The 23738-nt window shown below is 43.8% G+C and overlaps 1 protein-coding gene across 1 annotated transcript; it reads left to right on the top strand.

The window, feature by feature from the left end:
* The first annotated feature begins 7254 nt into the window (after nucleotides 1-7254).
* SMU1 (SMU1 DNA replication regulator and spliceosomal factor) lies at nucleotides 7255-21908 on the top strand. The gene is made up of 12 exons (XM_074855717.1): nucleotides 7255-7364; nucleotides 7837-8047; nucleotides 8159-8311; nucleotides 8862-8972; nucleotides 9730-9858; nucleotides 10809-10928; nucleotides 11334-11450; nucleotides 11655-11782; nucleotides 17205-17331; nucleotides 18612-18779; nucleotides 19056-19208; nucleotides 19830-21908. The coding sequence occupies exons 1-12, from the start codon at nucleotides 7339-7341 to the stop codon at nucleotides 19926-19928; spliced, it is 1542 nt and encodes a 513-aa protein (XP_074711818.1). The 5' UTR covers nucleotides 7255-7338; the 3' UTR covers nucleotides 19929-21908.
* Nucleotides 21909-23738: the final 1830 nt, after the last annotated feature.

Below are 23738 nucleotides of genomic sequence, written 5' to 3' on the forward strand. Positions count from 1 at the left end.
TGAATGGGAAAAGGGACTTTTATCTTTGGTCCAAGCAGTTAAACAAGTTGAGAAAATACATCAGAGACAACCTGTGCAAACTAGAGGGCCATTTAACTTACTAGAAGCAATCCTAAAGGGGATCCCTCCCCCAGAGGAGTTGCACAAAACCCCACTATCAGAAAACGTTATGCCTACCTAACAGGAGCTGGCTTTAACTAAACCTCATGGCCGACTTGCCTGGGAAGCTACACATAGCAGTGCTGCAAAATGTAGAATTAGTGCATGATGGATTTTTCCTTCTTTTTAATACGGCTACCTATTCAGACTCCCCCCTCCAAAACAAGCCTCTATTTTCTCTTAAAGCACCCCACAGGATGGCAAACAGAAATGCTGTGTACATGTTACTATAAAGTGAGCACAATAAGTGATTTAAACAAATTAGAACACCCATTGCAGTCTTCTCTATTAGCACTGGGAACTAACCAATGGCTCTTATCTGATATATTGACTCAGTGGGAAAGAATTAATGAAAGGGACCACCAGTTGATTGTGGATGCACTTGATGCAGCCCAAAGTAACGTTTCTCTAGCTCTTAGGTGTATCCAAGCTCAACTATGGATGCAATCTATGGTAGCAGCAATTGTAAGAGAAGGTGAAGATGGCACCTCATCCACTGAAATTCAAAAGGTAATTTGGGATAGTGCAACTAAATTGGAAAAGGAATTCCAATCCTGGTGGTATTTAGTCAATTTTACTTATAAACCCATCAGCAGTAGGGCCACAACTTTTGTCTTAACAATACACAATGCTTTAGTATATATGATATTCCCAATCATTGCTCTAGCATTAAATCACAATGGAGCTATGCTCTATCCATTAGAACATAGTGTATGGGCCCAATGAAACGGAAACAAATAGCAAATTATTGATGTTCACGCACGCATTGTATGGGAACAAGCCCAAGACATTTGTATTGATACTGACAAAATGTCTGACATTTTGAAATACATCCCAATGAAACCCTAAAACTACTTGCATATATTGGAAAAGGATGTGTTTGTATGAGAACCCTTTGTGATTTTATATTTGTAGATACCATTACTGTAGATACAAGCAACCATTCAAATATGTGTTTGCAACTTTACTAGAATTATGGGATGCAATTTTAATTATTCGGCTCCTGTTACATATTTTCAATTGCTACAATCTAATTATACATTGAGTCAAGATTTATTGCCCACCCCCATGAGAATGAATCTTACATTGGTGAAGAAGCTACTACAACAGGATGACCTGTGTCACCTGCTAGAATGTGTCCAAAACAACGGACACAAAACTCTAATCACTGTTCATCATGATACAAAAGAGCTACAGCATGTCTTGGAAAGAGTAAATAAGGATGAAGAACGCCATTGGTGGGAAACCCTTCTGGATGGTCACCAACAGCAATGAAAGTTTTTAATTTCATGCTTCACCCAGCTGTGATTTTACTAACTCTAATATGTCTATTGCTTATAATTATTGTATATGAAGGTTTGGTACATGATAAAACAAATAACCCACCTACAACCACCCAAAATGTACAAGTTAATACATAGCAAATGGCAGTGCTTCACTATCTACTTACCATGGATCTGTAAGTGCACAAACTATCAATATCCTACTTATGGCACGGAGGCAAGAGGTGACCGTACCGCCACTCTGTGCGGGTAAGATGAACTGACTATAGTCATGGGGTGAAGTGTGGCAGCATGCTCTCTGTGCCCCTACAACCTGCCCACTCAAGTGATAACCACCAGTGGCAGTGTAAATGGATGCCTCTGGTCGTGATGGCTGCATCCGGCTCAAAGTGGATTGGGGGGAGACAGGTAACAACACAGCAGCCAAGGGCTAATTTGAGCAACTCACCCACCTAAACATGGTGCTGGTCAGTGTCTGACTCAAGACAAATCTGGAAGAAACTAACACCTGTAGTCTTATTCCATAAATAGTGCACAGCCCAGAGCCCATTGAGCCCTCCTGCATGGCAGCAAGCTGCGGGCCAGGATCTCCCTTTGAGTAGGGACACCTCTCAAGGTTAGTCCCTGAGGTTGAGAGAGTCCTTGCCACAACAGATTCTTGGTAAGTGATTAATAGCATGCTAAACTTTGAAATCCTAACTAAGTGATATAAAGAATTGATTGTGCACACGTAATCTTTTAGACATAAACCGTTGACCAAGTCTGGGACTAAGTCTGGATCCGGCTGCACCTTAACTCCTCTCTGAGTAGTTTAGAAAGCAAGGTGTCCTTTCTGAACCTCGTGACTCAAAGGGACGGTCTCCCTGACAGTTTTGTCTGACCCTGTCCTCTATGCAGTAAACAGCAAGCGTACCTTGCAACCAAATCTTGTTAAACCAGTGTTGCATTTACTGTCAAACTTTGTTAACCCACTGTTTTATATCAATAAACATGTTGCTACGTCTGTCTTATGAGTGAAGTGTGTCACTCCATCTGCAACAGCAGGATGGGACATTCCAGCTAGGCATGAGAAAATTCCTCCATGTGAGGGTGGTGCATCTCAGAGACCAGATCTCTGTCCTTGTTGGTGCACAGAGCTCAACTCGACACAACCTGACCTAGCTTTGGACTGGGGGAGTTGGACTACAGATCTCCAGAGATGCCTTCCTAACAAGACCTCCTGGCAATTCTGCATTATGGTGGGAGGGAGGGAATATGGCTGCCTTCCTCTGGGACTTTTGGCTACCCCCTGCTCTGAAACATCCCTAGTGCCCAGGACAGATCTGAGACACTGTGGGCCTCTCCCTCATCATGCCTGGGCTGCTTGCCTCCTCGTGCAATGTTAATGTAAGAGGGTGGATGTTTGATGTGGTTTCTCCATGGTCTGGCAAAGGCACACAGCTGTGTGTCCCAGCAGGCTTGCCTGGAAGAAAAGTCTGAAAACCCAAAGCTGAGCTGGAGCTGGCACCACTGTACTGTGCAGTGCTGTGCACCTTCCAGCCAGCCCAAGAAAGAACACAGCTGCTGCAACTCGGAGCCCCCTGACATGCTTTTGGAGACCTTATCTGCTACCTCTTCGAGGAATATTTCTGTCTGCACATCCACAATTTTACTGATGCAGAGCAGTGACTGAGCAGCCAGAGGAATGAGACAAGGCAGGAAAATGACTGCAGGCATGTATTAAAGTATTCAGCTTGTCCAGCTGAAAGAGATTTCTGCCAAACGGTTTTATAAGGAACGAGGCATTTTACAGGAAAAGCAGGGCCTCTCCTCTCATTTCCTTTCCCCTCTTCTCTATGAACTTCAAAGAGGGGTCAAAACAGAGGCCAGGCAACTGGAACTGAGTTCCTGAGCCCTAAAGCCTAATTAGTCCAAGATACATTTCATTGGATATCTCTCAGAGACAGGCCTAAATTACCAATCCTCCCCATCGTGCTGCCAAGGGTTGGATAAAGCCAGAACGTGGTCTGCAGTTCACAGGGCCCCAGCAGCACAAGGGCTTTTGGGGGACTGTCTCAGTCAGTGGCAGTCTCAGCCAGTCAGTGGCAGGGCTCTCCTAGACCCCCAAGCTTTGTGTGGCCACAGCTAAAACCTCCTCCCCAGGACAGGGATCTTCCCCACCTCCCTGGTGCCTTGTCCCAGGTCTGCTAGTGGAGGAGTTGTGCCAACTAAAACCCCCCAGTGCTGTTTGGCTGTTGCCCCTTGTTGCATCAGCTGAAGCTACCAAAGAGCCTTCAGCCATTTGCAACTCCCCTTCCAGCAGTTTTAGGCTGATACTAAATTCCCCTCCTGTCTCCCCTCAGTCAGGCGAGCCAAGACTAGCCCCTGCCAGCTCCGCCTGCAGGCCATGTGCCCCAAGCCCCTTCCCACCTTGCAGCTGTTTGCTGGCCCCTCCTCCAGCTTCTCTACGTCCTTCCCTGGATAATAATGTCCCTCAATCTGCATCTCCTCGCATGGCCTGGCATGCGGTTTGCCTCACCTGCAATGGGAAACAAAGATTCGTTTCGCACAGGTTTAAGGACTCTCTGAAATGGCACACCAGTTTCAAGTCACATGTCTCTCCCCATAAGATGCGGGTCTTGAGGTGGGTCTTCTTTCTGTGATCTATGAAAGGTATTCTCAAGAAAAAAAAGACAGAAATGACACAGGCTGTTTCCTCTATGCAGCCTCTCTCAAGACGCTCGCCTCAGAGGGGTGCATCTTATTTTGAGACTACAACAAATGCACTTCGGAAGAAGGACTCATTTCCGGCCTTGTGGTCTGAAAGCTGAGAAAAGCAAAACTACAGGTCACTAGAGTAATTCGAAGAGCAGAGAAAGGACATCATTGTCACTGTAAGCTTATGTGGCCTTCTGGTGCCATAGCACAGCTCTGCATCATAGGAAACTAAGCCCTGCAGCTTGCAAGGCACTGGACCGTCACACATGAAGCCAGACAACAAGCAGGGAAAATGAGGTCCTCATGGGTGTACAGCTACACTAAGCCATGGGCTGTGACTCTGTACCGCAGCCAGCACCTCAATCCTTCTCCCCAGCCACTGCAGACAGATGACCTGGTCGGCATAAGGCATGGCTCACTCCTTGCTTGGTGTTCAAGCTGCTCTCCCAGGGAAGCAAGAGAGCAGGAAGGATATAGGAGGAGCACGCAGACAACTGAATACTTTTGAATTGGGAGGGATCTGAAAATTATTTTATTAACTTTTCTGCCAGGAAAGAAAGTAAAATTCTTCCCTTAAAAATCTTGATTCCAAGGCACTTGCTCAGCTCTTAAAGAGCGGGTCTGGGACTGATGAGAACTGGGTTCAACTCTGTTTTACTGCAGATCATCTGTGCTGCCTAACTGCAGCAAGACATTATCTCCCTTTGAGTCCATTTCCCAGTGGAGCCAAAATATAAAATGGAAACCTTTCCTTCCCTTATGTAATGCTCTGCCAGAGTTGGCATCCTGCGAGTGTTAGCTGGAAGGACCTCTGGAGGTCTCTAGACATAGGACTGCTGCCAGCACCAGATCAGGTTGTCCGTAGCTGTGTCTAGCCACAAAGCCAATGTCTGCTTCTCATGTGCTAGCGCAGCACTTGGTGCATCAGGACTCTTTTTTCGGATGAAGTTCATGGAAAGCTCTGACTCACTGCACAGGGAGATTTAGCTGGGGTGTCCACCTCCCTCTGCAGCTATCAGGGAAGGAAGGCCAGATGGGGTATATAGCACCAATATCTGTCCAGTCTGTTAGAGCATTCCTGTGCCAGTTTCATCCTTCAGAAAAATGCTATCCTGAGGACTGTGACGGTTCAGGACCAGGTAGCATGCCTGTTTGGCTTTTCCTGCTAAAGGCCAGTAACGCAGGAGGGAGGGCAGGCAGGAGAGCACCAGCTGAATTTACTGACAGATTGAGCCAGATTTCTATGTGCTGCCAGCACAAAAATAGCTGCCATCTTTGGATTTTACGGCTTTGCTTTGTTATAGTCTGGATCAGACTTGTTTTCAAAACAACCTTCAACAGACATAAATACACCTGTCATTGAAAACAGATATGCCTAGAGTGATTAGCCGATACTTCCTGGCAGTAATCCCTGCACCTCTGTTATAGTTCAAAAAAAAAATGAGTTGGTATTACAGAGGAAACAACATCATGCAAACATTAGCTGTGTGCCTCACTCACTATTTTTTCAACTTTATACTATTGGATTACTTTCTTAAACACTCTGGGGACAGAGACAGCGAAGAACAGCTTTTGTTGGCAAAGGCAGGCAGTTTCTCACACATGGCTCTATTTTCCATGGCTCATCCAGCAAATTGTATGCTAAGCCTGAAAAAACAGCAAGGAACAACTCCATCCAAGAGGGGCTGAGTACAGGGGATTTCACATCCCTGTGCACTGGCAGTCTAGCACTGGTATTGGGCACTTACTGGGAGCAGGTGGGAAGTGCTCCATGCCAGGGAAACATGCACAGAAAGATCCTTGGTGCTGCCCAGAGAGTGAGGAGCTCCCTTCCTGGCAAGGCCACCTAAACCTACATATAGCCAGGAGGGACACAGTCAGCTTTACTCGTCTTCTAGCATTAACAGGGGCTTCAAGACTTTTGGCCTCGATCAGAGTCCGAGCAGCACAGATGGACTACCAGAGCTACCCTTTGTGTGTTTAAAGGACAGTTGTCTCTCATGTTCCCCCTTGCCTGGGGGTGGGGGGGCTCTGCCTGGTACTACAGCATTTTTCCAATTCTTAGTCCATAATTAAAAGAGCCAAGATATGCTATTAATTTCCCTACTACTGAAACATTACTTCATGCAGTGTCATTCTTTCACACAGGATCACACTCTTGAAATGCAGAGCTGACACTGGCTTAAGGCTTGCAAACAGCAAGTAAGATCTCTGGTTTGCATCTGCAAACCTGCACATGCAAAGAAGCAGGCAGCCAAGGAACTGTTCCACATCCATGATAGGCCTGATCTGCAGTCCAACATGTCTGTGTCACTGCAGGGAATCTTCTGAAATCCTGGTGAGTGAAGGGAGTGAGTGGACTGCAGGTCTCTGGAAAACCAGACAGAAAACCTGGCTTCTATATTCAAACTGTAAAACACTCAAGGCTTATGCTGAAGGCACAGACATTACTTCTAAGACAACACTGAAAAAACAACTTGCAGCATAACTATGCAGGTTAACTAACATTAGTGCTCTTGCCTTGATGTAACACTTGCTGGGCTCACTGAAGTGGTTAAGTGCTGCAATTTTGAGGGACAGGAAAAAAGAAACCCTTTCGTTCCCAGAACTCATAGCCACTCCTGAGAGATTATTGGTCCCAACATTTTTGATACTTTTTTCCTCACGTGTTCTCTCTTAGCCTTCCTGACCACGTCAGCGCTGTACTGGGCTCATCCTGCTTCCGTGAAACCTGCGTTTGGCTTGTGCTACATCACAGGCCTTAAGCCCAATCATCATTCCAATTTACCCACCTGATGAGTAACAACAAGGACAAGGAGGCTGCTGGGTCTCCCGGCGCTGCCGAACGCAGGCCCGCGGGCCCCAGGCCCCGCCACCCCGGGCGCACCGGCTAGGCCCAGCTCGGGCCCGGCGGCACCGGGCGCCCTCGGGCCGACCCGGCGTCCCCTCCCCCTCCGCAGGCCCCAGCAGCCCCCGCTGTGACGGGCTGTCCCCGCCAGGGGGCGCTCCGCCCGCCCCGCCGCCCTGGCGTGCGGCTGTCCCGGTGCGCATGCCCGCCGCCGGCTCCGCCCCCAGTACGTACCGAGCGGGGGGGGCGGTCCCGCGCGGCGCGGCGCGGCCCGGAAGCAGCGGAGCGTCCGACCGGAAGTCGTGGTGGAGGTGGCGGGGGGCATTTCGTGAGCGGTGGCGGGGGTTCAAGATGTCGATTGAAATCGAGTCCTCCGAGTACGTGAGGTGGCGGCGGGTAGGGGTGCCGGTCCCGATCCCGGTGGCGGGGAGGGGGTGCCGGTCCCGATCCCGGTGGTGGGGAGGGGGTCCCGGTGGCGGGGAGGGGTCTCGATCTCGGGCCCGGGCCCGGTCTCGGTCTCGGTCTCGGTCTCGGTCCCGGTGGCGGGGAGGGGTCCCGGTCTCGGTCCCGGTCCCGCTCCCGGTTCCGGTTCCGGTCTCGGTCCTGGTGTCGGCCCCAGTGCCGGGAGAGGACGGTGGAGCCGGGCCGACGCGGGAGCCGTTGTGGGGCGGCGTGGCCGAGGGGAGGCTGTCCCGTGGGTGATCGGGGGACGTGAGGGTGGTCACGGCTGCGGCGCCCGCTCCGCCACGGATGGGCACCCGGGCGGGAGGGGGCTGCGGCGGCTGGGAGGACCGCGGGGAAGGGTAGCCCGTGAGGCCGGTGCCGTGACTGCGCGCGGTTTCCCGGCAGCGTGATCCGGCTGATCATGCAGTACCTGAAGGAGAACAGCCTCCACCGAGCCCTCGCCACCCTTCAAGAGGAAACTACTGTGTCCCTCAACACTGTGGACAGTATTGAGAGCTTTGTGGCTGACATCAACAGCGGGCACTGGGACACAGTGTTGCAAGCCATACAGTCGCTGAAGCTGCCCGACAAGACCCTCATTGATCTCTACGAGCAGGTCAGTGAGCACGGGCTGTGTATGGCCTCTTCTGCTCTGGGTGGAAGGAAGCCCCTCTCTGGTGTCTTCCACTTAGGTTTTGCTGATGCAGATGTTTGTCTCTTGATGCAGGTTGTGCTGGAGTTGATTGAGCTCCGGGAACTAGGTGCTGCCAGGTCTCTCCTGAGACAAACAGATCCCATGATCATGCTAAAACAAACTCAGCCAGAGCGGTACATCCACCTCGAAAACCTTCTGGCCAGGTCTTACTTTGATCCTCGTGAGGTATGTTACACTCTTCTTAGAGACCTCACGATGCTGTCTTGCATGACCCTTAGCCCAGGTCCAAGTTCCTAATGGCTTATGACATCTTTTCTTTTCTGTTCCGGGAGTGAGAACTTGCAGCTTCCCAGTTTAATCATTTTATACATTATATTAAGTGTTTGGGAAATTATGTGTAACACTTGATCATGAGGCAGCAGAGCAGTGGTTTTAAAGTATACTGCAGGTGACAGTTTGGGGATTTATACCTGTATCCTGCCACAGAATGACATCTGTGCCTTTTCTGTCTTATATATGCAGAAGAAAATGTACATTTTGCAAATAAAATTGGCATTGTATAATAACAGTAACAATAGGGCATTATTTCTGACTATGTCAGTCTGACATTTTTGGTGAAAGTATATCCCAAATGTTTTAAGAGTTGGTGTTAAAAAGAAGGGCTGTTTTGAAGGCTTAATAGAAAATTAGTCTGGAAGGGACTTCAATGCAGAGCAATTAATGTTTTTATGAAAAAGAGTTTAGAAGAATCACTTCATAAACATAACCTCTCTAGGCATACCCAGATGGAAGTAGCAAAGAGAAGCGGAGAGCGGCCATTGCACAAGCTTTAGCTGGAGAAGTCAGCGTGGTTCCTCCATCTCGTCTTATGGCGTTGTTGGGACAGGTAATTCTTGAAAAATATTTCAACTGTGTCAGTTTCTGTAGATCTTTGCTGCATAAAACTGACTATGATGTAGTTGATTCTCCAACTCTATAAAAGTAAAGCTTAAATACTGCACACTTACATGTGGTATAGTTACAAATGGTATTTCCTTTGTGTGGCAAGAATTTAGTGGTTGTAGGAAGAGTCACAGAATCATCTAGGTTGGAAAGGACCTTGAAGATCATCTAGTCCAACCGTTAACCCTACTCCAATGGTAGATTTATTCTGTAGAATAAATACTCAGCACATAGGGAAGATTATTTTCAAAGTACATACTAACACACTGTTTCTGTTTTTGCACTTTGTTATGGTTTGAGCCCAGAGAGCAACTGAGCCCCACGCAGGCCCTTGCTCAGGGATGGGGAGGAGAAAACACAACAAAAGACTAGAGATAAGGAATTGAGATAAGGACAGGGACGGATGATTCACCAATTATGCTCACAGGCAAAAGAGAGACTCATTAGGGGAAGAAAAAGAACATCAATTTAATTTGAACACCATGACCACTTAATTTTCCAATCAAGCAGAATAGGACAGTGAGAAATACCACTGGACTGGGAAGTAATTGTTTGCAGTGCATTTTTCGCAAGCTGTACGGGTGTACAATTTGTAAGGGTACAGAAAACTATTGCTGTATTGTGTTAATTAGAGGCAAGCTTTGATGAGGAAGATATATATTAACTGATAACTAACAGTATGCTTTTCAACTCCTCAAAAGGCACTGAAATGGCAGCAGCATCAGGGACTGCTTCCTCCTGGTATGACAATTGACTTGTTCCGAGGCAAAGCAGCTGTGAAAGATGTAGAAGAAGAAAAGTTTCCCACACAGCTGAGCAGACATATTAAGGTGATGTTGTGTTTCCTTTTGTGTGTGATACTGCTGTTGGTTCCTTCCTGTGCTTTATGTTAGGAGATAAGAGTAAACCTTCTGAATTCTCTTCCCTTTTTTGTAAATAATTTCCCTTTCTCCCTCTCCCTTTTTTTTTTTTTTTTTTAAATCCTTCTTCTCCATGCTTTATCTCATTGGGAGACTTTTCGTGAGTGTCTGAAATGAGGTCCCTTAACAAGATAAGGTGCTCACAGTATTTGTGAATATGATAAATGTATTAATTGTTTCTTTAACTTAACAGTTCAGAATCATTCAGTTTTCAGAAGTGGTTTGCTTAGTCCCCTTCTTTATTTGTGCAACGAAATACTTGTGTCTTAAACTTCTGTGCGTCATATTAGCTTTTGTGAACCACTTAAGTTTTGATCATGAAATACTATGTACCAAGTCGACTTTTTAAGGATTTTATCATATGGATTTGACACAGTTGTCCTGCAGCACTCACGCTGTGGAATAGGCAGTTTCCCCAACAGTCTCTGTGAAAATTTCACTGGAGAAACACCATTCCAAGTGAAGCAACTTGCACTACTTCAGAGATTTCTGAAGTCAGCTAGGGATATATATTGGGTTCTGGAAAGGTGTTAACATATGCAATTCACTACAAAACAAAAAAAGATGAAGACAACCAACCCAACTGCTGTAGGCATGCAGTGTTTGATGTATGTTTCACAGATATTACGAGATCAAAAGGATGGGGTTTTTTGTTTGGTTGGTTTTGAAGTGCTAGTATGTAGGTATTGACAGGGGTTTTTGTACATTACCTTTAAATTTGTGAATGCACACCTCTAGAAATTACTGTATTTTTGCCACCAAAATGAGACTACAGGTATGTTTTAATGAATTGCTGCTTTTAAATCGCCTTTTAAAAAAATTTTATAATTATGCTTAATCCATATTTTCCTGTAAAACAGTTTGGGCAGAAGTCGCACGTAGAGTGTGCTCGGTTTTCCCCGGATGGGCAGTATCTGGTTACTGGCTCTGTTGATGGTTTCATTGAAGTATGGAACTTCACTACTGGAAAGATTAGGAAGGTAAATTGCGCCTTATTTCACACGGATCATTCATTGGCCAGAGCACCTTGTTTTATTTATTCTTTGAGATTAAACTTTGTTTTTGTTTCTCAGGGACTGTCAATCAGAAAAGGGTGTCTGCTTGGGCGATTCAAATATTGGTCTGGAATCTTTACATGGGTTTAGTTGTCTGGTTTGTCATAGACTTCCATCTGCAATAACATTTTTTTTTACCATTCTGGATCATTGTTGCCTCTAAAATGGTGACAGTAGCATTTCCCTGTTATTATAAGGCTGTGAGGTCTGCTTGATGATAGGTTATAAAATATAACTGAAGCTAAAACTGCTAGTACTTTTGCGCTTTGCCTTAAAATATGTTTCAATGAATTCACTATTTTGCCTGGTGAATCTTCTGCTTTCATTTAGGATCTGAAGTACCAGGCACAAGATAATTTTATGATGATGGATGATGCAGTGCTGTGCATGTGCTTCAGTAGAGATACAGAAATGCTAGCAACCGGAGCACAAGATGGAAAGATCAAGGTACAAATCTTTTTGTATAGTACGTTGGTAGAGGTGGTGACTAGAAAGTTTCACTTGCAATAGCAGTAATGTTGCAATTCCATATGAAAAGTAATGAAGTTTAGCATGGCTCAGAAACGGATACGTATTTGCTCTGATATTTAAGGTTCTGTGATCTCGTAACAAAGTAACCTTCTCTTATTTCATGTGCTGTTTCCTTTCCAGGTGTGGAAAATCCAGAGTGGACAGTGTCTGAGAAGGTTTGAACGAGCACACAGTAAAGGTGTTACATGCCTCAGTTTCTCTAAAGACAGCAGCCAAATTCTTAGTGCTTCTTTTGATCAGACAATCAGGTAAGTAAACTGAGAATGTGTGAGCTACAGTGCAAGGAGGAAAGAAAACAAAATTTTCACATTAACTACTTAAGTTTAACTACTTAAACTTTTGAATATAGATTCATTTGACCTGGGATTTGATCCGTTTGCACTGAGTTTTAATACTAATAGGACAGAATGATTGTGAAGGGTTGGAAAGGAATAGTTTGAAAGTTTCACCTTTCACTTTGCTTAACTTGCATTATTCCAGGGCTAGGGGCCAAGTACTACTTCTGATGTATTGTCATTTATATTGACATTGTGTGTTTTCTTTCTGGGAGACTCCAAGCTTAAGAAACAGTTGTGTCAACCTTCAAAAATAACATTTTTTATAATAAGCTTAGGGTAAAAAAGATCCTGAGGGTAACAGGATGATGACATTTTTTGAAACAGCGTAATCACAGAATCATCTCGATTGGAAAAGACCTTGAAGATCATCTAGTCCAGCCATTAACCTAACATGGACCATTCTCAACTACACCATATCCCTCAGCGCTGTGTCAGCCCAACTCTTAAACACCTCCAGGGATGGGGACTCCACCACCTCCCTGGGCAGCCCATTCCAATGCCTAACAACCCGTTCTGTAAAGAAATGCTTCCTAATATCCAGTCTAAACCTTCTCTGGCACAACTTGAGGCCGTTCCCTCTTGTCCTATCGCTTGTTACTTGGTTAAAGAGACTCATCCCCAGCTCTCTGCAACCTCCTTTCAGGTAGTTGTAGAGGGCGATGAGGTCTCCCCTCAGCCTCCTCTTCTCCAGACTAAACAACCCCAGTTCCCTCAGCCGCTCCTCGTACGACATGTGCTCCAGACCCTTCACCAGCTTCGTTGCCCTTCTCTGGACACGCTCGAGTAATTCAATGTCCTTTTTGTAGTGAGGGGCCCAAAACTGAACACAGACATCAAGGTGTGGCCTCATCAGTGCCGAGTACAGGGGTAAGATCACTTCCCTGTCCCTGCTGACCACACTATTTCTGAAGCAAGCCAGGATGCCATTGGCCTTCTTGGCCACCTGGGCACACTGCTGGCTGCTGTTCAGCCGGCTGTCAATCAACACCCCCAGGTCCCTCTCTGACTGGCAGCTCTCCAGCCACTCCTCCCCAGGCCTGTAGCGCTGCTGGAGGTTCTTGTGGCCCAAGTGCAGCACCCGGCATTTGGCTTTATTGAAACTCCTACAGTTGGCCTCAGCCCATCGCTCCAGCCTGTCCAGGTCTCTCTGCAGAGCCTCCCTACCCTCGAGCAGATCAACACTCCCACCCAACTTGGTGTCGTCTGCAAACTTACTGACGGTGCACTCGATCCCCTCATCTAGATCAATAAAGATGTTAAACAGGACTGGCCCCAAAATTATACTCACTAGCTTTAAGAGGTGATGTAACAGTAGTTGGTTCCATCCAGTTTATTTTCCTCGTGAAGCAGTGTCATGGACTCTTCTTTTTTCTGTGATCTAAAGAAATCCTCTGAGAGTAGCCTGAAGTATTTTCGTGCATCTTCTCTGCTTCCTTCTGATAGTTGCTAAATAGAGTAAAATTTCCAAAAGTCCTTAAGTGATTGGGAATCTCAGCAATAGTCATGACTCTCCTGTGGGCTTGAATAAGGGTCTCTGTGTCCCTGTGAGCTGTATGTGGGTTAGAGGAGATAAAGTGCAACCCTACACATTTGGGGACAATCACTTGCATCATGTTGCTGCTCCCTAAATCAGGCATTGCCAGCCCTTATCATAAAAGGATTGTTGTCCCAGCTCACACCCTGAATCCATCTCTGTAATCCCAGCCTCCAGATTCACCCCTCTATCTCTCTTGGATCCAGAGAACTCCCTTTAGAGTGGGAACAAGAGAAGGAGGACTCAAATGAAATGTTTTCTGGGCATCTGTTCTTTCCAGCAGTCTGACATGGGATACTAGTGATCCAATCCTGGAAGACAGACAGGCTGATAGACCCTGAGAGCTTCAGGAGCAGGAGTTGCAGTTTGTATCTGGAAATGGCAGTACAGCCTTTCCCATGCTTCAGGGTGCTGTTTTTTGATCCATCTCTTCAGATGTACATGATGTATAAGGGAAGGCTGAGAGAGCTGGGCCTGACTGACCTAGAGAAAGAGAAGAGACCTAGTTGCCTTATCTAGAGGTAGTCATAAGTAAGACAATGCCAGACTCTTCTCAAGTGCACAGTTCCTACATGGGACAACCTGCAGGTAGTGAAAAACTTCCCTTTTTTTTGTTTGTTTTGTTTTGTTTTTCCCCCCCCTTGAGAAAGAAGCAGTGCTTGGACAATGCTGAGAGAGTTAGGTCAGGCTGGGTGGGAATCTCAACCCTTGAAGAGTTTCAAAGCTAAACTGAAAAAGATCATGAGTGACTTGAAAGTTGAAGTTGCTTTGAGGAGAGCAGTAGAACAGAGGTCTTCTGTGATCTCTTCCAGCCTAAGTTATTCTGTGATTCTCTGACATGTACTGCTGTTTTGGAATCTCTGTTAGAGAAAAACTGTGTGGCCATGTGGTTTGTGTATTTATGCTGGCAAGAGAAAAAAACTTTTACCAGGGATGAAAAAGAGCCATAGAGACAAGATCATTTTTCTCTTAACTCTCAGAAGATAATTATTTTTCCAGGCTGTCTCTGCAGTTCTGGTTTTGGGCATAGGAATTCTTTCCATCTCTCATGCAAACCATCCCTTGCTTCTGTAGCACCAGCACTATCTTGGGATATGAGCTGTGGGTTTTTTTTAACCTGTCTATGTAGTTCAATTTCCCAATGTCTGTGACATTCTTTTCGGGCAGTGAAACTTCATGATGTAAAAGGCCCACAAGCTGAGTTCTTGGGAACCCAGGAATGGGAGTTGAGTCTTTCTACAAACTTTGGAGTCACTTTGATGCGCAATCCAGTTTAACTACACTACACTAGTTTAGCAAGTTGATTGTCAGTGCAGTTACAGCAGTTGGATATAAGGTCTATCTGCAGAAAATCCAAGGAAGTACATCCCTCTTAATGTGGCTGGGCTAAACTGAACAAACTTGGCATTATCCGACGCTTTCCACATGCTAACTTACATGCATACAGTTACTGCAGCATACCTGGTGTGCAGGTGATTTGTTAAGCAATGACATGATAAAGCAGTGGATTGTTGTGTGACAGGTATGAAGGTGATTAGGCTTGCATCTGTGTTCGAAGAAGGTTCAAATGTCTGTGCAATCTGTGTGAGGCAGACTAGGCATAAATTATAAAATAGTTTAATTTAGAAGGTACCTCTAGAGGTCTCTAGTCCAATATGCTTCTCAAAGCACAACCAACCTTTCAGTTAGGACAACTTGCTCAAGGCCTTGTCCAGCTGAGTTCTCAAAATGTCCATGGGTGGAGACCCTACTGGTCTTCTTGGCATCTGTCCTAGGGCTGTACAACCCTCTCAGAGAAAATCCTGTTTGGACCTAAAGACGTTTTGTTTTGGTTTGTATTTTTTCCTTTGTCACTTGTGCCCTTTGCCTCTTGTCCTTTAGCAGTGCACCTCTGAGAAGAATCTGACTCCATGTATTCTGTAAAAATTTGTTAGTGATATTAACCAAATAGTTACAATTTTTCAGGTGTTTAATAAGGATTTAGATACCCTTTTTTAAAATTTTTTTATTTAAAGAATCATTGCAGGGTGAATAAAAGCAAGAATTAAAGTCAACTGTAACTTTTAATACTAGCAAATAATCACAAAAATACACAAACTCTGTTCTAACGTAAGTTACCAGATGGGAAACAACCTCATCCAACCCTTGTTCCTGCAGCTCTTAGCATCTGGAAGGTGTTGCTTAACATTTCTGTAGTGTAGCAGTTCTGATCCTGCACCTATTTTGTGTCTTGTTACTGAGTGGAATTTGCTCTCTGCTGGATAGATTTGGTTTGCAACAAAGCTCTTCTGTTGCCGTGCAGGCACTTTGCTACCGATGAAAGCAGCTTAGATCATGTCTAGTTCACTGTTACTGTCCTTTGGGATTATTCTGATTTAATAATTTGTTTAACTTTTGTCTGCAAGGAAGACAGCAATTGGATGCTCCTGAACTTCACTTCTCTGGGCTGAACACACCCAGCCCTCTCAGCTTCTCCTCATGCATCATGTGATCCAGTGCTCTGGCCATCTTGGTGGCCCCTTAGTGGGGGCCCAAAACTGGACATGTTCCTCCAGAGGTGGCTACACCTCTGTCAAGTGGGGGTGAACCTTGGTCTGCAGACTGTGCTCTCCTAGTGCATGTGGGGTGTGGCTGTGTTTCCCCAGTGCCACAGCATGCTGCTGGCTTTCAGTTTGTTTTCTGCAAGGTTGGCCAGGTCCCTTGCTGCAGACCTTCTCTCCAGGCAGTCAGCCCCCCAGTTGATTCTCATGCCAGAGGTGGTTCTGCAACAATTTGTTCTCAATATCATGAGGTTTCTCTCAATCTGTCTGGTCTGTCAAGGTTTCCAAATTCCTCATCTGTCTCTTTCAAAATTGAGTTGCAGGATGTGGGACTTATATTGTGAATCAGATTGATCCAGTGCGTGATGACTGTATATATTTTATGTTTAATAGAACGGGATTATGTAATATGTTTAATAGTTTTAGGCTTTTGCCTGTACTGTAAAACCCAGTGGTACCAATGGTACTGCTTTAGATGAAATGAAGAAATGTGTGCATCTAGAGGCAACTGCACAGTGAACAGGCATTACAAAACCTCTGAATGAGAAATGTTAATCTGTTTAAATCCTGATACATATGAACTATAGCATAAGCATTTTATTTGAAATTATGTAAGGTTGGATGTTGAATTGAGGACAGCAGGCTTCAAACAGAATAAGGAATTTCATTCTCAAGGCTTCAGACTTCTGCTTGAAAACCATATTTCTGTAGCCAGTAGGTACTACAATTTAAGGCTGATGCAGATTAGCAATATAATTTCCTTTTAGATGACTGAGCAAACTTCTCAGAGTTGCACAGTAAGAGGCAATGGCAACAGCTTGCAAAAGATAAAAATTCTGGCTGGTTTCAGGGAAGAATCTTTCTTAACTTGACTGGACAAGGCCTTAGTCAAGGTCCTGAGCAAGCTGACCTCACTTAAAGTTGAGTGTGTTGGACTAGAGACTTCGAAACTTAACTATGTAATTTTTGTTTTGTCAGCTGCTTCATTTTCCCTTTCATAGCTCCGTCTTCTAATATATACCGTTTATATTGCATACAGGTCCTTGAGAATGAAGGTTGTTGGTATTTCCCTAAGCTTTTAACAGGAATGTATAATGTCTTTGATGAAAGGGGCTTGTGATAAAGGCTTACGACTTTCGGATTTTTAGCACTTTCTATTGTTGCCTATCAAAGGTATCTCAGATGTAGAATATGGTGAAGCCATAGGGCGGTTCAGACTACCTCAGTTGTGCACTCAGTTGTGACCTCTGTTTGACAGGATTCATGGTTTAAAATCTGGGAAAACTTTAAAGGAATTCCGTGGTCATTCTTCCTTCGTCAATGAAGCTACTTTTACCCAGGATGGACACTATATTATCAGTGCATCCTCTGATGGCACAGTGAAGGTAAGATAGCGTTTATGCTTTGTAAGTAAGACATTCAGACTGTTTGCATGTTATAGCTGGTTTGTTATAACTGCTGCAGTCACTGCAGAAGGACTTGGGGTTATCTGCAATAATAAGTCTTTCTGCTTGTGACCTTTGCTGTAAATAAGAACTGATGAAGTTTCATACTGTGCTTACAAACCGCTGCAGAGCCTGTTTCTGCTGTATTTGTGAAAGGAGGACATAAGTGCGATACTTGCCTGCCTCTTACTGCTTTATTCTATAAATAGAATTGACCGTGACAGCTCTTGCCCTAGAATGTGGGGATTCCCTTGTCTGAAATAAAGGCATTTTCCTGCTTACTGTGTTGGACACCTCTTTGGTTTTTTGGTGCTTAGGGGTCCCTTGCCATGTAAGATAGGTAATCTAGCATAAATGAAACTGTAGAAGTGATACGTTTGTCTTCTAGTCTCAGCGAAGAGTGGAACTACTCAGTGTGTAGTAGTTAAGAGTAGTAAATCATTGTTGTGTAAGGGCATTACTGACTAATAAGTGAATTAATACAGAAACAACTACATTAAGTAGGGCATCAGTGCAGTGCATGGGGGGTGGGTAAAACATCTGGTTTATAGATGTGGCCCAGGAGAGTGTGATGGATTTTGCTCATATTAAATGGGGCATTACTTCAAACTTGCACTCTTTGCTAGATTGCCCCAATCATGGAATAGCATAAAAAGGTGGTATCTCTCATTTTGATTGTACAAGTATGTAAACAGCAAAAATATTCCACAGATGATGGGTTAACATTTTATTTTAAATATTAAACAGGCAGTTCCATTTCCTGTTTCTAAACAGCTAGAACACCCTGGTGTTGAGGCTGAAGCAGCTGTAAGCTGGGACATCTCTCCCACAGATACCAGGCTTTGCTTTTTCAGCAATTTTTGTGTCTGTCTTGTGTAAGGCAAATTGCATGTGCAGAGGCTGCACATATATTCACAGATACCAGCTAAAACCAGAAAGGAAGTCTGGACTCGCCCCTCAGGGAATACAGTTAATGAAAGGGAGCCAGCCTGAATTTGGATAATGGAAATTCACTTTTGGTTCAGTTGTAGTGAAATTGTTCTTGGTGTCCACACTTCAAAATAGATGTGATTATTTTTTTAAAAAATCTGCTTTAAACTACAATTTGTGAAATTCATATTTTCCTTCAGGAGCCTATATCTGAATCCTATATTCTGAATAATCTTATTTTTGTTTAATTTTTTAAAGCTGATTTGTTTTACATTTATTTTTCATACTAGGTTTGGAATGTGAAGACGACGGAGTGCTCAAACACCTTCAAATCTCTTGGCAGCACTGCTGGGACAGACATTACTGTGAACAGTGTCATTCTGCTGCCTAAAAACCCAGAACACTTCGTTGTTTGCAACAGATCGAATACAGTTGTCATTATGAATATGCAAGGACAAGTATGTGATCTTTCAAGTCTCAGTCATTTTAAGAATCCCAAAAACCTAATTAATAACTAGTCTTGGTTTAAACCTGATTTATCCAGTTTGCTTTCATGACAAACTATTCTCTACCCAGTTTATAGAACAGCTTGACTTGCAGAAAGCAGTTGCAGCTATGGAGACATCCTGTGTTCTAAACAGACCTAGTACTGACTAAATATTTTTGCCCTGAACATAGTAATGATATGCTGCAGTTTAATCCTACCAAATATTTTTTGGGGGTTATCTTTACAGATTGTAAGAAGTTTCAGCTCTGGTAAGAGAGAAGGTGGTGACTTTGTCTGCTCTGCACTTTCACCTCGTGGTGAATGGATCTACTGTGTTGGTGAAGATTTTGTGCTCTATTGCTTTAGCACAGTGACTGGCAAGCTGGAGAGAACTCTGACTGTAAGTTCTTATCTTTGAGCTTTTGCAGAATTCTAAACACGAAGATGATCTAAATGTTCATTACTTATGAAATCCATAAGAAGTCTTGTACCAAGATTTCTTTTACCTCTGTCAGCCGTGATTGGTAACAAACGCATACCAGAACTCTTGGCTGTACAATGTCTTTAGTTTTTTTTAGAACCATTTTAATTACAAAAGTTACAAAAATGTTTACCCACCAACCTTATTTGAACTAGAGCATGTCTTGACCTGGGCTCTGGCTGATGAAGAATCTGACCAAGCTATTGGATTTAAAGCTGTCAGGCTTAAATTTGCCTTGCATTAAACTGAAGAGGAATACCAGCTTGCATGTCTAAATATAATGGGGAACACTTAGATGTCGTGGATTTCAGTGGATGTAAACCTTCACTGAACCTTCCCTCACCCAAGAAAAAGTAACTGCTGTGTCACAAAAATTGTTTGCAACTGGAATTTTAATATTGGGGAGTATGTTATTCTGCTTTTGCTGTATGCCTGAAGCATGTTACACCTCAGTCCAGCTTTCCTCTAGTTCTTGTTTGAAGGGAATATTTGGCTTGAATCTGTTTATCACCTGATGCATCTTTTTTGCTTATTCTCTAGGTTCATGAAAAGGATGTCATTGGCATTGCTCATCACCCCCACCAGAACCTGATTGCCACTTACAGTGAAGATGGCCTCCTCAAGCTTTGGAAGCCATAGCTTGATTTTACAATGAGCTATGAAGTGTGCCTGTTAGTTGCAGGTTATTGGTGTTGGTGCTTTAACAAGGTCTGAATGCACAGTGTGTGATATTTGCTCAATTTTCAGTTCAGGTTTCCAGAGAATGACATTTTTACTTCCTGGTTTAAAGTTAGGTAGATTGATGCTTAAATATAGGCATCAGATAAATTCAGATACTTTTATTTTTACCAGAGTAGCTGAAGCAACTTCAGTGAGAGTGTTTTGTCTCCTGAAGTCTCTATTCTTCCTACAGTGTTTTTAAAAGTTGAACAAGCTACGAACTAGATACACTTACAAGTGGTTGTTGACTTCCTAGAATACAGTAAAACGCTCTCTTTATTTGAGTGAATTATGTGGCATAGGAAAGCTGTCTTCCAGCTGAAACAAAGGCACCGTTTTCCTGGAATGCAGATGAGGCTACTCTGTCCTCAGCTTGAAGGCAGAGACTTTTCTGGTCTAGTGGGTTTTGCTGTGTTCAAATTTCAGTATAATTTTTCCAGTTATACGTATTACGTAGTGTCACACAGCTTCCTCAGAAAGAAACTATTCTTCCCAGTCTCCCAGCACTTCCTGCTATAAACCTGCCTAACGTGGCAGTTGGGTGTGTGTTTGTTTGGTTGGTTTTGTGGGGTTTTTTTGTTTTGTTGTTTTTTTGGTTGATTGGGTTTTGGGGGTTTTATTTTGTTTTGTTTTTTTCCTTTGTTTTACTTTACTTCCAGGCTGAAAGGAATTATTACCTGGGCCCTCTTCCAATAAGTACATAATGTCTTCACACCAGCTTTAACTGAAGCAGGCCTCTCAGAGGATCAATATTTAAATACATGCAAAAGCCAGTTTACATAGACCAAGTTTCTAGTGCAGTGATGCTGCACATGCTGCAGTTGTTTTGGGTTTTTTCCAGTTTACTCAGTATAGCTTCCTATTTTACCAAAAGGGCATGGCATACTTAAGCTTTAAGTATGTAAGGTGTTTTGTTTTTTTTTTTTAAATTTCATTTACCTGTGGACCTAATTAAGGTGATGATTAGGTCTCACACTATGATAAAAAGCAGCTTTCAGGCTCTTCAGTTTGGAGCAGATGGTGATTCCATTTGAGATCCTGACTAATGCACACTGTTCTAAAGTCTGACCATAGTTTTTCCAGGATGCACCAAAAAACGAGGTTTTGTCTTTAATGATGAGACAAATACATGTAGATTTGAATCTACTGCACTGTTTCCTGTCCTCATCTCTTGTAGAATGCTTTTCTGCCACAGTAATCTTTCAAACAGTAGTAACTTCTCTTTGACTTAATAAATTAGTTCAAATTTAAACCTCATAATTTTTTTCAGTGATTGTTTTTCCTTCCAGAAAAGACACTGGTGATTCAGAAACATCTGACAGTAATATCTCTGACAAGCTGCATTGCAAATTAGTAGTTTTGATACAGAAGATATCGACAAAATATTTTTAATGTTACCTAACTTGTGGTTCGTTTTGCCTTCAGATCACACAGAACTGCTAATCCGCAACGTAAACTATATCTTACATTGTTGTTTAAAAGAAAAGTAGTTGTAGCAAATAAAACTGTCAGAATCCTGAATGTTTAAAGATTGAAATACATTCTCTAGCTGAAAAATACAAGAAAATCTGGCATGCATTATCCTTTTTAAGTGTTTCAGAGTTTATTGTATTAAGTACTCGACAAAAAAGCAAAATGTCCTAATACTTAAAAAAGGGCAATGGTAAAACTTAACTTCCTGGACTGCAGCTGTAGTTCAATGATAATCTTGAAATTGTTTTTTTTAAGAAATATGTTTTTTTTTTTCTTAATGTCAATGTTAATTTTTTAAATGTAACCTAGGAATACATTTTCTCTCTGGAGAATCAGCCAGGTGTTACACCATGTACCTGTATGTAAGACTTGAACAAGGCACCATCTAGTGCTTTAACCAATATTAAGGAAAGCATTGTTCATCCATGGGCCTTGCTGTATTCTTGAGTTATTTTGCTTGGAGCTGGTGAATTCTGTCATACATAGAGAAGCACAGAATGCTTTGTAGGGAGAAGTGCCACATAGTGAAAGTCTCATAGGTCAGTTCATCCTCCTGTTTCAGAACTGGGGATCAAAGAATTTTTTTAATGTTGTCAGCATAATACTTTGCCCAAGTAACATGTGAGCCCGTAGATACATCCTGCTCTGATACCACTACCAGCTTGCCATCTGTAAAGAAAAATAAAACCTTCCCCTGAGTCCTAGTAAGACTTAGAGAGACCAGCTGAAGACTTGATCTCAAGCAGAAAAGATCCTTTGTGAATGTCTTTATAAAGGAGCCAACTTCTCATGAGGTCTGGGAGACCAGACCGTCTCCATGGGTGCCTGCATGGTGCTGAGGATTTTGAACCATGAGAAGGGGAGAAGGCCTGCCTCTGATTTGGGATATCTTGGTAACACCAGTCTGAGATAGAAAGAAAATATGTTGCAGAGATTTATAGGAAAGATGATGCTAGAAGTCAGTTATAAATGCTCTTCAAGTACAGCTCTTCTTCACTTTCTGCCTAGTAGTTTGCATGGGTTCCAGGGGTCCTTCTTAAGCAGGGTTACTCCATCTGTAGTCCCTGTTGATGACACGGTCTCCAGTGTGTTCACTGGATAGCTGTGAATAAACCCTATGACCTTCTGGATCATGGTGATTTGTGAGAGACAGGCTGAACAAACTTGGATCTGAATGTTGGGGCGGGGGAAAAGCACAGGCTTCAGGTGAATCCTAAGGAAAAAGGTGGCTAAATGTTTTAATCTGGAGGCAGAGTAGGAATCGTGGGAAATCTTTGGCTTCCCATGGAGCAAGATAAGAGGAGATGGATGCTGCTGAAGTGAGGGGAGCATAACAGTTTCAACTATAACAGGTGCTGCTTGCATTATGAAACAGGTAATGAAGCCACCTTTGTGTCCCTGTGTAGTAAACTGCTCCCTGTATAGTAACAAATTCTGATACCCCCTTTCTTCTGCCTCTGCTTTGTTGGGCAGGAAATGGCATTTGCTTGTCTGGGAGCAGGCACTTGCTGCTGCCAACTAGTTAAGCCTTTCCTGTCTCCAAATTAGAAGCTTTATAAGCTAAATCAACAAGTGTTTTTTCAAGTTTTATACACAGAATGACAGGATGTCTGAGTCTGGCAGGGTCGGAGACTCCACCACCTTCTTGGGTAACCTGTGCCAGTGGTTGGTCACCCTTGCAGTAAAAAGTGTTTCATGGTGTTCAGATGGAACCTACCGTGTTTCAGTGTGTTCCCATTGTCTCTGGTCCTGTCACTGAGTACCACTGGAAAGCTGGTTCCATCTCTTCACACCCTCCCTTCAGGTATTTACATACATTGGTGAAATCACCTCTGGGCCTTCTGTTCTCCAGACTGAACAGCCCCAGCTCTCTCAGCCTTTCCTCACAGGAGAAATGCTCCAGTCCCTTCAGCATCTTCGTGGCCCTTTACTGGACTCTCTCCAGTATGTTCATGTCTCTCATGTATTGGGGAGCCAAAAACCAGCCACAGTATTCCAGGTGTGGCCTCACCAGTGCTGAGTAGATGGGAGAATCACCTCTGTCAACCTGCTAGCAAACAGGATACCATTAGCCTTCTTTCCAAAAAGGGCACATTGCTGGGTCATGTTCAAGTCGAACCAGCACACCCAGGTTCTTTCTCTGCCCAGCTGCTTTCCAGCTGGACAACCCCCAGCATGTACTGGTGCCTGGGGTTGTTCTTCCCCAGTTACAGGGTGTTGCACTTTCCCTTGTGGAACTTCATGAAATTCCCATCA

The sequence above is a fragment of the Strix uralensis genome, chromosome Z (genome assembly GCF_047716275.1).
Source record: "Strix uralensis isolate ZFMK-TIS-50842 chromosome Z, bStrUra1, whole genome shotgun sequence".
In the NCBI taxonomy this organism is placed as follows: domain Eukaryota; kingdom Metazoa; phylum Chordata; class Aves; order Strigiformes; family Strigidae; genus Strix; species Strix uralensis.

Coding starts and splice junctions, on each gene's coding strand:
- SMU1 (XM_074855717.1), top strand. CDS start 7,339: ATGTCGATTGAAATCGAGTCCTCCGA. Junction 7,365..7,836: donor ATTGAAATCGAGTCCTCCGA/GTACGTGAGGTG, acceptor GTTTCCCGGCAG/CGTGATCCGGCTGATCATGC. Junction 11,451..11,654: donor CACAAGATGGAAAGATCAAG/GTACAAATCTTT, acceptor TTTCCTTTCCAG/GTGTGGAAAATCCAGAGTGG.